At 37.3% G+C, this 17,492-nt stretch overlaps 1 protein-coding gene across 1 annotated transcript in view; it reads left to right on the plus strand.

Moving 5' to 3' along the window:
* SPAG17 (sperm associated antigen 17) overlaps positions 1-17,492 on the plus strand; it is a 79,943-nt gene that overhangs the window by 48,015 nt on the left and 14,436 nt on the right. Inside the window, exons 23-35 of the mRNA XM_085524254.1 lie at positions 164-277; positions 4,244-4,449; positions 5,616-5,736; positions 6,440-6,843; positions 7,834-7,963; positions 9,187-9,389; positions 9,681-9,825; positions 10,945-11,099; positions 11,407-11,583; positions 12,683-12,810; positions 13,822-13,952; positions 15,521-15,648; positions 16,057-16,227. Of these exons, the coding sequence (XP_085380380.1) occupies positions 164-277; positions 4,244-4,449; positions 5,616-5,736; positions 6,440-6,843; positions 7,834-7,963; positions 9,187-9,389; positions 9,681-9,825; positions 10,945-11,099; positions 11,407-11,583; positions 12,683-12,810; positions 13,822-13,952; positions 15,521-15,648; positions 16,057-16,227 (2,213 nt within the window). The remainder of the gene's footprint in view (positions 1-163; positions 278-4,243; positions 4,450-5,615; positions 5,737-6,439; positions 6,844-7,833; positions 7,964-9,186; positions 9,390-9,680; positions 9,826-10,944; positions 11,100-11,406; positions 11,584-12,682; positions 12,811-13,821; positions 13,953-15,520; positions 15,649-16,056; positions 16,228-17,492) is intronic.

The raw sequence follows: 17,492 nt of genomic DNA on the forward strand, positions 1-17,492 counted from the left end.
ATATCACTCTTGCAAAGTTTTTCTTACTCTATTAATTTGTTTCACAGGTTAGTTGTATCCATATTAATGTGCCACTGTCAAATCAGTCATTAGTTTGCAGGTCAGATGGTTCTGCACTGTGTTGCTATCTTAACGTTCTAATTTGTTTATTTATTTTTTGAAGGAGAAAATAGTAATCAGAAGAAAGCTGTGAGCAAGTTTGGATCTTTTTCCGCTACCTTGGAAAATGGAATCCAGCTGTCCCTGAGTTATTATGGACCTACAGGGAAGACAGCAGGTAAAATAAGCAAATAGAAGAGGATATTTGAGAACCAAAGGGAGAATTTTTTTTTTTCTTTTTTAATTTTTTCGTACACCCCTTGACTCAATAATTTGTTGCATGCAATTCTGCCTTTCTTAGCAGCTGTTACCACATGGTGGGTAATTTTCAGCAAGGCCTGAGATGAGATTACATTGTCAGGAATGTTCAGTGATTCCAATTTCAAAATGGAAGGAGGTCTCCATGCTTTTTTACTTACTGTGAAAACAGAGCAGTGGAGGGAGAAAATTGCAAGTATTGTTATTAAGTAGTCCAGCAGAATCAGCAAATTAATTTGAGCCAAAGAAAATGTAATTTGTTGAGGAGTCTTTTTGGCTTTCCAAGAAATAATATTGTTGTAAACTTATATAGGTGATTATGGAATTTTCATTTTATGTTAGAAGTTGGCCTGTTGGTTCTAGTTGTGCAGTTGTAATGAGGGATTTCTCTCAGCTTTTCAATAAACACATTCAGCTACTGGAAGCAATTGCTTCACAAAACCACAGTGAAAATAGTGTTTGCTTTTACCAAGAGCTTTTTATTTCCATTGCATTTGAAAGGCCACTGAAACCATCACACATATGAAAGTGAAACCCTCTTCTGATCAGAAAATAATCCCAGCATTTTTCAGTTCTTGAAATATGAAAACATTTAATTGAATGTACCTTTGTGTGGAGCATGGTAGGCCATTCAATCATATACTTCATTTTAATTATTCAAATACCTTTTCCAAGTGATGTTCTAAAAACTAACTATTTAAAATTGGGCAAAGATAACATCCACAATGTAGTGGACTGTGAAAACTTCTCTGCTGTCAGTCTTCTAGAATTTTCCATAATTCTCATGATTTCTGAAGATGCATTCTCTCTATCACAACAATCCACTCTTGCATTGCTACCTTCAGAGAGTGTCCTATTTTATTTTTTTTTTCAGGAAAACCGAGGTATAAAAGTAGATGAAATTTCCTCAGGAACTGAGAGCCTATAACAGCTTTTATTCCTAAATTCAGCACTCTTGAAAGTAGAGTCATTTGAAACTGAGCATGTTCCACTTCACTGTATGAGTGCTTGATAGCAGCGCTCACTGTAAATAAGTGCTTGTTTACACCTAGTTTGCCATGATCATATGAGTTTTTTATAATAACTTGATAGGATGGATCACATTCACTAATGATTCTAAAGGTCAGTTTCCTCAGAGTCCTTCATTTTAGTGATCATGCTTCTCAGTAGAGAATTACTTCTGTCCAAGTTTATTCATCAGCTGTTTCTATTCATCGGCCACCTGTAGACTGATACTTCTGCTGGTTTATTCCACAGTTATGTTCTCTATTAAATTTACATCACAGTGGTCCCCATTGAGAATGTTTCCTATTTTATATAATTAGTTGAGATCTTATCACTAGCCTATTACAAATAAGACAGATTTGCTCATCTTTCTTCAGACTTCCATTGAGCTGTGGAAGTCACACATCATAAGTTTCGGTACCTGAAAACAGGGCCACCTAACAAAGTATTGTATTTGTGCACATCAGCTATGCGTCAGCTAATGAAAATGGTGATGATGGTTTCTTTCAGTCCTAGACTGTCAAATTTTGTCACCTTTGCAGTTCTCGTAAATCCAGAATCATCCATAATACAAATGTTCCTGAGCACATGAACAGCCTTTCTAGTTGATTAGAATCTGTTTTTTGAGGTGTTATAAGCATCTTATCTGCAGGGCTAAAAGCATTTAAGTCAAAACTTTCCTGGAAACTGTATTTGGTAGGTATCAGGCCTACCTTTTATCTTGTTGAGCCAAAGATGTATTAACACTTGGTCTACATTACAGAAAATGCAGTGACCTGATGCCAGAGTAGTTTTATTAGCATGCTTCAGAATGTAGGTTTTTTTTTTTCTCCTTTGTCTGACTGCAAGTTGGCCTGCAATTTGTTGATGAGTTCATTAACTTTTCTTTGCGTAACTTATTAGTTATTCACAATAAAATACATTGCTCATTGTATGAAGCAAAATTAAGAAGTAATTTTACCAATAAAGAAAAAAAAGGATTTTTGGAAGTCTTCCAGAAGACACTGTTGAAATGACTCACTTGTCATTAAACCTCATAGTTTTGGAAACTACCAAGCAGATCAATCTGTGTGTGTGTGTTAGATATACACACACAGAAAACCTTTAAAAGGTTTCCAAAAGCTGTTTTCTCAGAAAATGGAGTCATACAATGGCTTGAGTTGGAATAGATCTCAAGGATCATCAAGTTCCCACCCTGCTATCACAGGCAGGATTGCTAGCCCCTAGATCAAGTACTAGATCAGATTGCCCAGGGACCCATCCAACCTGGCCTTAAAACCACCAGGGGCAGGGCATCCACAGCCTCTCTGTGCATCTAATCTAAATCTCTCTTCCTTTAGTTTAAAACCATTCGCCCTTGTCCTGTCACTACCTGTGTAAAAGTTGTTTTCCCTCATTTATAAACTCCCTCTAAATACTGGAAGACCACAGTGAGATCTCCCTGCAGCCTTCTCTTTTCTAGGCTGAACAAGCCCAGTTCCTTCAGCCTATCTTCATAGAAGAGTTGCTCCAGCCCTTGGATCATCTTTGTGACCCTCCTCTGGACCCTCTCTAAAATCTCCACATCTTTCCTGTACTGGGGATCCTAGGCTTAGATACAGTACTCCACATGGGGCCTCATGAGGGCAGAATAGAGGGCAACAGTCACCTACCTCACCTGGCTGGCCACCCCACTATGGAACAGAGAATACCATTGGCCTTTCAGGCTGCAAGAACAAGGAGTTCTTCTACCAGTTTTTGTACACGTCTGGGATTACACTGACCCAGGTGCAAAATCTCACTTTTTTGTTGTTGTTGTAGAACCTCATTAGGTTCATAAAGGTGCACCTTTGGAGTTTACCAAGGTCCCTCTGAATGACATCCCTTCCTTTTTGCTGTATGAACTGCACTGCTCAGCTTGTTGTTGTCAGCAAACTTCCTGCAGGTGCACTCAATTCTATCATTGATGTCATTGATAAAGATGTTAATGAGTACCAGACCCAAGACCCAGGCCTCTGGTGGGCACCACTCATTACCAGCCTCCACTTGGACATAGAGCCATAAACCAGAACCCCCTGGATTATAATGTTTTGCTCTTGGGTATTTTCAGTACTTTATATAGCTGTGGTTAAGATTTGGATAATAAGTTGCTCCATCTGGAGTAACAAATTTTTCAAAACAGATAAGAATTCAACTGCTTGAATTGTCCAGATGGAAGAGAAGGTGCTATTCTATGAATTGTTGTCATGTGAGTAAGGCTGCCAAGTAAGAGGAGGTGATTAAAGTAGTGTGTGAAAAAATTGTTAGCACTGACAGGGTTTTTCTGATTAAAGAGAGGTATTAATTCATTGAAACAAAAAACATTTTACAGAAGGTCTTATTTTAAGTTATTTTCAAGTCAGTGTTTTGGAAGGCAATGTGAATACTTAATGTCAAGGTTGATTGCAGTCTGCTCTAATGCTTGGCTTTTAAGAAGTAGGAGAACCTAAGAAACAAAATCTTTCTGAATCATTGAAACAAAATAGAGCAATGATGCCCAAAATTTCTGGAGTCAATTTATCCTCCATCCATCTTATCTTAGGCACTAGACTCAAAATTCCTCCATCTGTGTAAGTATTCTGCAGCTAGAACAGAATTAAAAAGTTATATGTTCTATTTTGAGGCCGATCACAAGCTAAGGGAAACAATAGTTTCAAGATTCCTTTTCGGTTGTCAAGTAGCCCATCTGTGGAAATATTTTCCAAATAATATAGTATAGTATTTAGTCCATCTATCTGATACCACTGAATTCATTATTTCAAGAGTAAAATTAAGAGTATAAAATCTTGTCCAAATTGAGTGTAAAAATCTACATTTATGAAACTTAATTGCATTAACAATAATGTTTTTTCCTTTTTTTTAGATGATGAAACAGATCCCATCTTAGCAGCAATTCTGAACGTCCCTTCTGTTCATGTTCCGACTGTTCTTCCTTCCACTGCACCAGCTTCAGGAAAAAAAGACAAGTCAGCTAAACAAAAATCAGGAAAATCTCTACCATCCACAAAATCAAGCAATGGCAGAATAAGCTCTTCACCACAAGATAACCGTGAAAAACAAGAAGAAGTGGTAAGAAAACAGACATTTGTCCACTGAATGTAGAAAAGAAACAAAATTTTAAGTATATACACTTAAGTAATAGACATATATATTCTTCTCAGAGGATTTTGAGAAGTGTTTTAACAAATTCCTAATAGTTTATGGTGCTTCTATGGAGATGTTTTACTTTCTCCAGTTCTTTAAAAACCATTTGGATGTGGTGCTCAGGGACATGATTTAGTGGAGGGCTGTTAAGGTAGTATGGTTAGGCTGTGGTTGGACTTGTTGATGTTTAAGGTCTTTTCCAACCTGAGTAATTCTATGATTCTGTGATTCTCAGGTGTAAATATTGGCAGCTGTGAATTAAAGTAGCCTTTAAAGCTTTGTAATCTAGAGCAGTGTATCCACATACTTGTGTTTATTTTGGTTTTACAGTTACATCTGATTAGAAATGCTCTAGAGATTAGTTTTCATGCAGCATCGCAGAATTACAGAACTGTAGGTGTTAGAAGGGACCTTTAGATAATACTAGGACTGGTTCTCTCTTACCTTCATCTGCAACCCGAAACTGCTTTCGTCTTATGATTATTGGTATAACGTAATTCATTGTCACATACTTTTCTGCAAGACTGACATCAAAGGATCCATTGTATTTTTCCTAAGCTTTCTGGAGTTTTCAGACATCCTTTAGGTCATCCTCATCTTTTCTATTCATCAGGACAGTTTCCACTACCCAGTAGTGGATCTAACTAAGAGAACTAACTTCCATTTGTCAAGCATTCCTTCCTGTGCTCTTCTCAAGTTTGCCGGAAGTACGGCAGACTTGAAGTAGTGTTGTTTTCATCTTATGTGCTTTTTTTTAACTTTTAGAGGTAGAATAGCTGATACAAGCTCAGTACTCTTGTGCTTCATGTTAGCTTGTATTTCATCCTGATGGTGTGCATGACTCAGCAGAATGAATACAGTCAAGAATGGTTTTTCATCAAAGGTTAATAAAGATGAATTAAATAACATAGAATCATCAAAGAAAATAAGCTACTACTTCCTCTTCAGATTCCATACGCATTCAAAATGCTACAAATCACTGACAGTGTACTTTTTTTATATGATTTAGTAAAATTGAAATCTAGTCTAATTTTTTCTTAAGCCTTTTTAAATGTGGAGTAAACCAAGTAATGTTTTATTACTTCCTGCAGGTGGAAGTAGAAGAACCAGCTTCCCAAACACAAGTGACGTCAGCTGCTCTTGCTTTCCGAAGCCTCAATGTCTCCTGCCCCAATGGACTAGTATTAACTTTCCTTGGTGAAAGCTTTGAAGGCTAGTTTTTTGAATCACTGCAGAATAAGTACCTTTTAAAGAAGTTAAAATTACAGATATTTTTTTTTTGTCTTAATAGATTTAGATGTAATCATATGAAGTCTTTAATAATCTCAGATTCCTAATTCTGTCATAATGTCTATTTAATAGTAATCACAACATAAATAACATATTTTAATTCAAATATAATATTAGCATTCTGTCAGTTTAGAATAAAAGTGCTGTGATCAATCTGATATAAAGCATGGTATAGAGGATGCAGAGGATCTCAAAAACAATTTGGCAAGGAGCGTAAGTTGTAATACTGAATAGCTGAGATGAATAGAGCATTGGCATACATGTACATGTAGTTTCTTGACACAAATGTCTCTCAGTACTTAATAGCACATTCAATACATGGTCATAATTTAACCTGAAAACTTTATTTATTCGGGTAGACAAAGTATCAAAGTTCATTTTCCATTCAATCTCAAACTTGGTGAAACTTGGTAATTTTTTCCTTATAAAGGCCATCTTGGAGGTTCCTCTACATAATTTCAGTTTTCCAAAAGTTCCATATTAAACCCATCTACAATTTTTCCTTTTATTTTTTTTCCACGTGGGAAAGACAGACACCTCCATAGGAGGGTGCAGAGTTTCTGAGTAGGTACCTGCTTTGAATTGTTGGAATGTGTGTATTAAGTTATTCAGAATTTGTTTTCAGATTTGGAAGGTGAAGCTACTGCAACTGAAGCCAAGGAAGTTGAGATCAGATCAGATAAAGTCAGAGAAGAGGAGGATGAGAAAGGGCAAACCGAAGCAGATGGAGGTAAGGAAGAGGAGGCTGAGAAAGGTGAGGCCGAAGCGGACAAAGCAAAGGAGGAGGAGGCTGTGGAAAGCAAAGAGAAGGAAGATGAGATTATAGAATGTGAAATAAAACAACAAGACGCCAAAAGAGAAGAGGCCAAGCAACCAGCTTTGAAAATTCTTGTTAGGCAAAGTTATCCCCAGAAGGTGAAGAACTCTCGTCTGTATGGATTAGAGACAAGTCAAGTAAAACAAGAGGTATCAAGAGTCATCACCAGTCAAGGAACTGTTATAAGATACATGATGGATGGATCTACCTGGGTATGTTTAGTAGAGTTCATTGAAAGCAGCTTGTCAGTTCTGTAGACAACTTTTGGTGTCCTCAATTTTCATCAAAAAGACTGCATTCCTAAGTACTTTATTTATACACAAATTGGATTGCCCATAGTATTGGTACCTTTCAGGTAATATGAGTTAGATACCACTTTTGCAGCTACTATAGTATATTGACAAGCAATTATCTTTTCTAAGCCAAATACTCTGTATTGTAAGTGTACAGATGCTAGATGCCTCCTTCTTTGTGTTAATTTAACATCCATGAGTTATAAAAGAATGGAAAACATATAGACAAGCACTCAAAAAGAAAAATAAGTGGTTAATTATCTTACAGGAACTGTAGCTCTTGAGATACAACTGTATGTTATCCATATGTTTTCCACATTATACTGTCTTCTCTACATAATATCTGTTTTTCTGTCTGTAAATGTGTTCAGAGATTAATAGGGAAGTTCTATACTTTATCTGACACTCAAGGAAAATTGCATATTGAGAACTAAGTATTATGGACAGTAGATCTCAGAAATCAGCTATAGTAAAATAAATAACCATTAATTCTTTTTGTTAGATTTGATGGCTAGAAAAATTAGCAGCAGTCCCAGACATGTGTAATACCTGAATACAGATAAATATGGTGACGCAGATACATTACTGCTGTTAGGAAAAGTGGTATTCACTGAAAGATATCAATCTTTGACCACTTAAGAATTCCAAGCCTTTGCTTTTATAGTACCTGTCTGTTTCTAAATAGAATCCCCGCTGATTACATATATGAACTGAACTAATCAGTCCTTTCTTTTTTTTTTTTTTTAATGTAGTTTCTTCTTTATTTTTTGCGCTTGTTCTGTGAGTCTTACATTTCTTCCTTCACCACATGCTAAATTCTAGTGACTATTGCATTTGTGGTATAGTATTTTGAAACTTCTTATTAGTATTTGAAATTATTTTAACCTCTAATATGTCTGATTTCTGTAGATTCTGTTTGCTGATGGCACAGTGAGTAGAAGTCCAGATTCTGGCCCTGTCCTACCACCACCTGTAACTCCAGAAAACATGCAACCATTATCAGAATCAGAGTCTTCACCTGAGATGGGCACAAAGAGAGGTAACGTTTCCAGTGTTTTGGATAGATCCAATGTTAGCAGAGCTGATGATACACAATAAAAGGCATTTTCCTTTGGTCTAAAAATTCTGCTGGTGTAAAATGCAGTTTATCTGCACTCAGCTGCTGTATGCTGCTAATTTGTGATCTTCATAGCAGATTACGACCTGTCATAACTTTAACTTATAACTTACTGGAAGTATGTGAATAATAAAAAATGTTGCTAAAGAGAAGCCTTGTAAAAAGAGGTTTTCTGAATCTTCAAGCCCAGTCCTCTGTTCTTAGGATATCCCTTAGGAAATCTAGAATCATGTTTGAGAACTGACAAACTGTCTTATTTTCAATCTCCATATCTGTAATCAGCTTATATCTTTTATTCCTTACTCTTTGTAATGATTTCCCTCCCCTGCCACCAACCTTTCCTCTCTGCTTATTAGCCTTGACAAATTTGTGGTGAGCAGTTACACCATTTTATTTTATTTTATTTTATTTTTAATTTTTATTTTCTAGGACTTATAAACAGTAAACTTTTAGACTCCTGCTCAGGCCATGCTATTGTCTTTTGCCCACACTTAGTCTAGTTCTCTTTTTTTAATGTGAGTGATCAGATTCCTGTGCTCTATTCTTGGTAAGATCTCTCCATTGCTTTTCACAGTCTGAACTCCATCTCTTTAATTCTGGTGCACCTTAGGTTTGTGTTTGCCTTTTTTGTCTCTGTACTTTCATGCTGACAGTTGTAGACATTCTACACGGATGCTATATCCAGAGCTTTATCTCATTCTACTGCTTCAAATGTGTCTGAAGCAGAAATCATTTGCCTTAATCCTTTTTGTTTTAACTTATTTTTGTTGGGCTTTATCAAATTCCTAGTATTTACTCAAGCCAGGGGCACAGTTTGAGATGTTTCTTTTTTCCTTTAAGCTATCCAGATTCCCTTCTATATTCATGGTACATTCTGAAGCCATGTCATAATAGGATATCATAGCATCCTGTTTACTTTTTCTGTGTTGTTAATGAACATGTTAAATAAGATTAGTGGAAGGGAATACCTTTGAGTAACTTTGAGTAACAGGTCTTGTAATTTCACTCTAGCCTGATAATATGATTCTATGATAAGTTATTCTTTCAATTCTATCAAAGGCAATACTTGCATAAACTCTTCAGTTGATTGATTTTTGCTTACCAAGTCTTACACATATTTTTTGTTTGTTTGTTTGCTTCTGCAGGAAGAGGCAGTGACAAAAACAAGGAGGAAGTATCTGAAGACATCGTTCAGAGTCTGGCTAACCCTGAGCAACCTAAGGAGAATCAAGCAGGAACCTGGATAACAACAACCCCATTGGGCATTCGAGTGGGAACTGAAGGAGGAAGGCAAATGGATCTGGAGCCAATCTTATTCTATCAGGCAACTGACCCAGCTGATGGAACAGTAATGCTATTTTTTGTGTTATCATACCACTGAGCTATGTGATAGGGCTGCCATCATCTGTTGTAGAATGCATTCTTTCAAAACATCCTACAGATTGCGTTGTTACACCATTACTAATATAAAAGCTGTAGATGAAGAAAATGTAAATCCTTGATCTCTGAACTAGATAAAGTTGCAGTAGATCAGCTTCTTCAGAATTTCAGTACATAATGCATAGTGTTTTGTGTTACTGTTGTTGCTGTTACAGGCATCTCAGTGCTAATGTAAATCCACGTTTCCTTACTATTTCAGGTTATGACTGTACGAGATGATGAAGTGATAATCGTTGAGAAGCTGGATGGCAGCAGAGTAGTAGATCATGCGGATGGTACCAGGATCACAACTTTTTACCAAGACTGTAGAGAACATCTTGTACCTCAGGATAACAAGAAAACAGGTAAAATCAAAAAGGGAATGTTTTTTTGTTTTACCTCGTGGTAGAGATTACTGCCAAGTTATATACTTAAAAGGCTTTTACTCATTCTAATCAAGAAGGCTTATGCTACTCATGCTAGTAGCTTAAACTGAAAAAAAAAAAATCCAGTAATGCAGTCTAGGCTTGCTTGTATACTTGGTCTCTTTTTTTTTGCCCATCAATATTCATTGCAAAAACTACATTGCAGCAAAATTGCAAATCTCATTGTTGCTACTTATATATTTCTATGACCCACCTATGAGATCATATGCTTGTGCATTCCCACTATGAGAACACAATGCTTGACTATTTTATTATCTTCATTGCCCACTCAACGCCTTGCCTGTTGTAGGTAACAGGTAAGGTGATCAAAGTTTTAACCAAGCATTTGTTGAAAGATCAGGGCATCCTCATCCTCCTCAGAGGAACCATGGACTCTCCAGCCTTGGAGATATTCAGAATTTCATTGAAAATGACTTTGGAAAATGTCTTATGTAAATAAGTGAAACTTACATTTGCCTGAAACAAATGGGGTTAATGTCATCCCTGCTTATTCTGTCTGGAAGTGTATTCTCTATGCTTTCTTCAGTTGCTAGACAAGTTCTGTTTTATGTTATTAGTATGAAGTGTATGATTATTGTGTGAGTGTCAAAAATGTTGCATTCATACACAGCAGGATGCTCTAGTTGTGTATAAACATCAATGGCCAAATTAATATACCAATTAGATTTGTTTTCTATAACTTGTGCTGCTGAATAGGAATTTCTTCATATCTTATAGCATGTATCACAGGCAGAAAGCATTTCAGCAATCCAATTTGTTACAAATGTCCAAATCATTGTGATTAGGAACTTGGTTGATAAATTAGAATATATTCTCCTGGCCATCTTCAGATAATTTTTTCTATAGTCAGTACACTGTCCAAAAATTATAAGGTTGTATAGGTTTTACATAACAAAATTAGGTGATAAAGGATGTTATGAAAACTGTATGGGTCTTCTACTGAGAAGATGAAGGTCAGAGGAAATGAATACAAATTGAATTCTAGGACTTTTCTATGATTCATTTACTCAGGTCCAGTTTTTCTGTATTAATTTGTAGATGAACTCTCACAAACCATCACAAGGAAAGTGAAATGTATTCGAGTAGAAAATCCTGAATTTGCTACCGTTACAACAAACTGTGAGGATGGTAGCTGTTGTACCATATTTGGAGATGGGACATCTATTATAGCAAAGCCACAGGGAACATATCAGGTAGCAGTTGCTTTTAGTTTGTGACAGAGACATTTATCTCTGTGTCCCAAGTTGCCTGTCAACAGATTCATCTTGACTGTTCTAACTCCCTTCTCTATAAATTTAACAAATCCTGTTATTCTCTCGACTTTGTATTCTGCCAATGTTTAATAGTTCTTCACAATTGTATAGTAAATTTAACTCACAATCTTAAATTTTCTGAAGTCAAAAATCTACAGATACTAACATCAGCCTGCCTCCTGGACCTCATCTTCATTCCTTCTCTCAATCCATTCCCTCAAAACATTCCCAATTTTTACTGCAATAGGTTTTACCCAACAAGACAGGCTCCCTTTTCATCGATGAGGAGTGCTCAGCAGTCTATACACATGAAGTCTGCAGTTTCACCACCAGGATGGAAGGGACACAAGCAGGGAGATATATTATGAAACACACTTCCAGCACTATTTGTGAGATGATGGATCCTGAAGGAAATCTTTTCAAGGTAAAATACATGGAGATAAACAAGTTTATGCATTTTAAGTAATTTTATCTTATCAACAGCTCTCAAAGTCTGATTGTAGCCTTGTAACACTCAAGGTAGCCTACCTATTCAGAAGGCATAGTTCCTGAATCAGATCTCAGAAGTGTTTCTGAGATAGGTTAGTACTTAGCTATGAGTTCAGGAAATGTCTCACCTAAGTGTCTGTGACATACATGCTATTTTCTGGTTCCCAAAGCTGGATAAATTGTGCTTATAAAAATACGTTTTCTGTCAATCTCTCCTTAATACATTTTTAATTAATCAGTGGAAGGGTAGAAATTTAAAAGGTATCAATTTCCTACAATTCAGTGTTATTCAAATTGTCGTAGAAGTTGCTTGGCATCAGCATCATCCACCTTTTTCCCAGCTGATATGTAGAGAACAAAAGACAGAAGCTGAAGAGGCTGTAGGGCAGTTGAAGGTATTATGGAAGCAGTGATCACAGGCGACATGGGGTGTAGTAAGAAAGGTGAGATGCAATATGAGGAGACATAAACATGGAAAATATCCAAAGGGTAAACAAGTTTCATTGATTTTGACATTAACAGAGTATATTTCAATGACATTATCCCATGCTATTTTACTCTCAAGACCCCATTTTCATTGAGTGTGAGGATAAGAGGAGAGTTCATATGATGGAGCTGGTGTATACAGTAACATTATTACTTTATGAATCTATGTTTAATAGGAAGCATCCAGCTTTAGAGTCCTGCCCAGCATGTATTTTTGTATAAAGTTGCCTATCAGTGCATGCAGATTCATATTTTTGCAAATGTAACGTAAACATAGATGGCCTTATTTAACAACTAACAATCTCCAAGCATGTCAGCATATTGTATTAGCATTTCTGATATGTCATGTTTTCCTAGAAATAGGTTTTCATTTTTTTACAGTTTTCAGTTTTCTTCATTTCTTTTTCCCATTTCAGGTTGTTCAACATGAAATATTAATTTATTTGTGGTCTCTTTCACTGAGCTAGATTATATTGACAGTCCAGCAGCAAGTTACTGTTTTAAATACATCATGCAGCTCAAATCATTTTATATGATTTCTATTATAGGTCATGGCTGATGGCAGCACATCTGTGTTAGTTCAAAGCAACAACTTCGACAATAAGGAGAACAGAAGTTCAGCATCAGTACTCCCAGAAATTAACAAATCCATCTCTACTGATGAACATGTCCCCAGGTAAACTTCACTAGGTTGATAAGTTTTATGCTTTCTTTCTTTGCTACACTGTATTTGTACAGGGTTTGTAGACTTGGCCTTTCTTTGTTCATTACTGTGTATTTCCACAGTTGATGTCAGTGTCCTGAAATTGTTTTCTTATTTTGTCATCACAGAGCTTTTTATTTTTGCCATCTAGAAAACAACACAATTCTTGGATTCGATCAGGGTGGTGGGCTGGCATTTGCCAGCTGCCAGACCTACTCAGCCTCTCTTTTACTTCCCCTCCTTGACAAGGCAAGGGGAGAAAATAAGATGGAAAAGCTTGTGGATTGAGATGAAGACAGAGAGATCACTTACTAATTACTGTAATAGGGGGCACAATCATTTCCCTGATCTTGGTGACCGCATTATTTCTGATGCAGACCCAGGATGCAGTTGGCCTTCTTGGCCACCTTGGCACACTGCTGGCTGCCTGACAACCAGCACCCTCAGCTCTTTTTTCTACTGGTCAGCTTTCCAGCCAATGTTCCCCAAACCTATACCAACACATAAGGTTGCTGCAACAGGAATTGAAGGACCTGGAATGTAGCCATGTTCAATGGTGCGTGATTGGACTCAGCCTGTTCAGATCCCTCTGTAGAGCTGTACTACCCTTAAACCAATCAACTGTCCCACCTAGGTTGGTATCATGGGCTGCTCTGTCACCTGGATCACCTCCTCCTCTGTTCTTTGTGTCTGCAAGGTTGTTTCTCACACTTTCTTTCTCACCCCTCACTGCCTGTGCAGCATTTTACCCTGTCTTAAACATGTTTTTCCAGAAATGCCCACCCACCCACCCCCTCACACCCCCACCCCCTCACACCCCCACTTGGGCTCAGTTGTCTGGCAGGGGATGGTGCAGCCAGCTGGAGCCACCTGTGTCTGGCAAAGAGACCTGTGTCTCCTCAAAGAGACCACCCCTGCAGCCTTCCCCATTACCAATCCCTTGCTTCCTATGCACAGTACAGTCAGAGTTCTGTGACTGTCCAGGTTCTTCATCATCCATATGGATGGTTCAGGAACTGAATTCCTGCGGAGCAAGGATGTGGAAGAGTATCTAGCTGAAGTCGGTGGTGATCCAGCTGTTGCAGTCTTGCAGGAACCAGTACTAGAATATCCAGGTAGGAAGACTTGGTTTATTTTCTGACAAACTAGTGACAAAAATAATCCAAAGTGGAGTCAAGATTCAAAGCTCATTTGGACAGGAAATACAAAAATGTTTTCCCTGCATGGGCAGGTGTCCACTCTCCTGGCAGTGAAGCAAAGGGAAGTGAGCTTGTGCAAAAGCTCAGAGAAACAGAATTAACTGGATGACATTTTGAAAGGATAAGTAAGTAAACAACTGGCATTATCCGCTCTTATACTTAGAAACAAAAGCATTTGCTAGGTGCATAGATTTTCTGTGTATCTCTATCAAAAACACTGAGTATCTTGCAGTCTTCATGTAGTAATATAGCTGTCTTAATCGGTGAAGGCAGTTGTGATCTGTTGTCCTTTAGTCTGGTTGTAGAAAGAGTACATTACTAAAAAGCTGGAAAAATAGGACTGAAGTGGGGGGTGCCAGTAGTACCTGGCAACAACCACCTCATTGCACCAGTGCAATAAGTTGCATCCTGAAATAGTTATTATTGTAAAGTTAGTTGGAAGTACTGTGTTTCTGTAAATATATGGTGGCCTAACAGATAGATTTAACAAAATAAATGTATCTTGAAAATGACAGAAATGAATGTAGAGAGATGAAAACAGTGATGAGTTCCCCTCTATATAAACCGAAAGGAATGATTTTGTCATGGGAATAGAGAAAGAGTGCTAAGGGAGCCAAAAAGATAAGGGAAGTGGAAATCTCTGGAAGGTGGAGAACATAAGTACCTGGTGAAAATCCCATCCAAGAACACCTGCTCACAACCAGCAGTAATTTGTAATGGTAGCACTCCAGTATTCCCCCAAGGTAAATGACTCTCACCAAAGTATTCCAGTCACAGGTTAAGAGTAAGATAGAAGAACAGTAACAGGTAACAGGCTTCCTTTGGACAGTGCTGCTAGGAAGCTTTTCCAGACTTTATACTCTACCTTTCCTACTGCTCTATTTGCCTTGATAACAAGATGTTATAATTTTGTACTATTGTAACAAAACATCTCAGTGGCAATATCAGTTTTGAAGGCCACCTTTGGGATAGATAATAGTAGATTAAGTAGGCTTTGGGTGTGGGTAAGAAAAAAACATTTTGAAACACATTAAAATTGATAATAACAGTAAAAAGAGATAATAAATAATTTCCAGTGGAATCATTGTGGTGGTCAGGCTGCAATGTATAAAACACAGTGAAGAGCTATGGTTGTATGAATGTAATGTACATCTTCTGAAATATTCCATAAACACAAGTCATTGGTCTTTCTTCCCTGTTTGGGCTATTCCACACAATATACAGCTAAGCTGCTTCCTAGTACTTAAAAGAAGTATCATAAGTAGCCAGTTGTTAAATGTAGGCTGAGTAATCCAAAGCTGTCCAGCTATTGTATAACCACCTCAGTGATCCTAGCCATGAATATCACATTTTCACATGGAGTTTTACATAAGTTTCTTTATACTTATGGTATTCTGGAAAATATATTTTTCTGGAGGTCTGAGACTCTTGTCCATTGTTTTTGGATTGAAACTGATTCTTACCCAAATATGCTTTTGAACCAGGTGCTGTAAGTATTACCATCCTCTTCCCTTTGCCTGAAGCCTCTCCCTGGGTAATGAAGAAAGAACCAGAGAGTATCATGCCTCCAAATCTTCAGCCAAGAACTTGGAATGCATTTTCTCATCGTGAGGTATAATCATTTCAAAACTGTCTTCTGCTGCTTAGGCAGTGCCATGTTTGTCACAGAGGTTATTAGAACTCCAAACAATGAGGCAGTTAAATAAGCAATTAAGTTCAGTTTATTAAGCAAACAAAGCAAGGAGTGGGATGTGTCAGGGAAAGTCTAGTCAACTTGGGCTTCTCTTATACTCAGTGAGGTGATTACAGCAGTTTTAGGGATAGTTTGTTTGCCAGATGAAGAGATTGAAGGATCCATAAATGGTGCCCAAGGAGATATACTAATGTGATTTCCTAGATCTCCAGTGCTATAAGCACAGTGTGCACTTTTCAGCTGAGAGTCATAAATTATTGATATCTACAGTTAGCCAATAATATATGTCACTTCCTACTTTTTTTGCTTGCTCTTGTCTATGTTCAGCCAGAGATCCCAGTCAGAACACATAGTTGGAAGGGTCTCTGCATTGGATCCAAAGAGAGGTGCTTACCAGTACCTGTGCGAAAATGTCCTAAGAAACTGAAAATCCGCCAGCTGTTCCAGTATGAGCCACTCAGTGATGAACTAAGAGAAAAGCTACATCTTTCTCTCAAGGTAGTACAATCATATTTGCTTCATTTTTCCAGTGAGTGTTACAGAACAGACAAAATGAGCAACATGTATTTATATATATTTGAGACAAGAACCGTAATTCTTTTGAAGAACAATTAGGATTTCATACGTAGGCAGATGCCCTAAGAAAAATGTGATTTTGAAGCAGCTTCTCTTTCTTCTCCTGTACCTTTTGGAAACTACATTTCTGAGTAGATACATGGGGACCAGTCTGGTACACATCATAGAGTGTGTACTAACAAATAGTTCCCTTTCTCTCAGTGTTTATATGTTACTTTTACTTTGCTTAGGGTTTGTTTTCCTGATCAAAACCTTGAAAATATCTACAGTGTTACATAAGAATGTTAAATCAACTATAAATAAGATCAGAGATATGATTTAGCAGAGGGTTGTTAGAGTTAGGGTCCTATGGTTGGGCTGTGGTTTGACTTGAGGATCTTTGAGGTCATTTCCAACCTGGGTAATTGATTGATTGATTAATTTTTATAGGCCAGTATAGAGCACCTCTAGGTTCAAGCCCAGGTTCTGTTGCTCTGTTCTTGTCTAGTAAATAGCTGTGTAGCCTTCTACAAAAGTGTCTGTCTATTGCATGGCAACAAAATTTAACAGAAAATCAGTCGAAGGTTCAACCTCTACTACCATACCATTGCTTTCAGAGCAGCCCTCGTATATAAAACTTATTCTGTAACTTGCATATTTAGTTTTCAAAGGCAAGAGTCTTAGAATAAAATAAAATGTTCCATGCCAAAATCCCAAATTACATCACTCCATTGACCAGATCTCCTTGGATTTTAGAGGAAGAAGAACTCTGTTATGTTGGGAAGGAAGAATTGTAATTATTGGCACTGAGGAGACATTTGTAAATAACTGCATTAATCTGCAGTGAAAAAAAACAACCCTCATTGCTCATATATCAATGTCAAATTAATGGATTTTTCCAGAAACAAATATCTTAAATCTTTAGCCAAACGCTCATTTTTGCAGAACTAAATCAGTATCTAAAGAAAACTGGAACTGGAAGCGGATTACTTGTGCCAACCTTCTCCACGCATAAAGCTCAATATATTGCATGTGGCTTTCCAGCAGGGTGGTGCTAGAGCAGCTGTCTGCAAAAACCCTTCTTTTCCATCCAGTTGATCATCTAATACAAAAAGAAATGTGTAAAAAGAACATGACCTTTTCTTTAGCACTCAGAGTGATTCTGAGAAAGTATTCTTATGTCTAAAAGCAGAGCTTCAGACACTTTC

The sequence above is a fragment of the Coturnix japonica genome, chromosome 1 (assembly GCF_054131305.1).
Source record: "Coturnix japonica strain WE chromosome 1, WE-NBRP24, whole genome shotgun sequence".
In the NCBI taxonomy this organism is placed as follows: domain Eukaryota; kingdom Metazoa; phylum Chordata; class Aves; order Galliformes; family Phasianidae; genus Coturnix; species Coturnix japonica.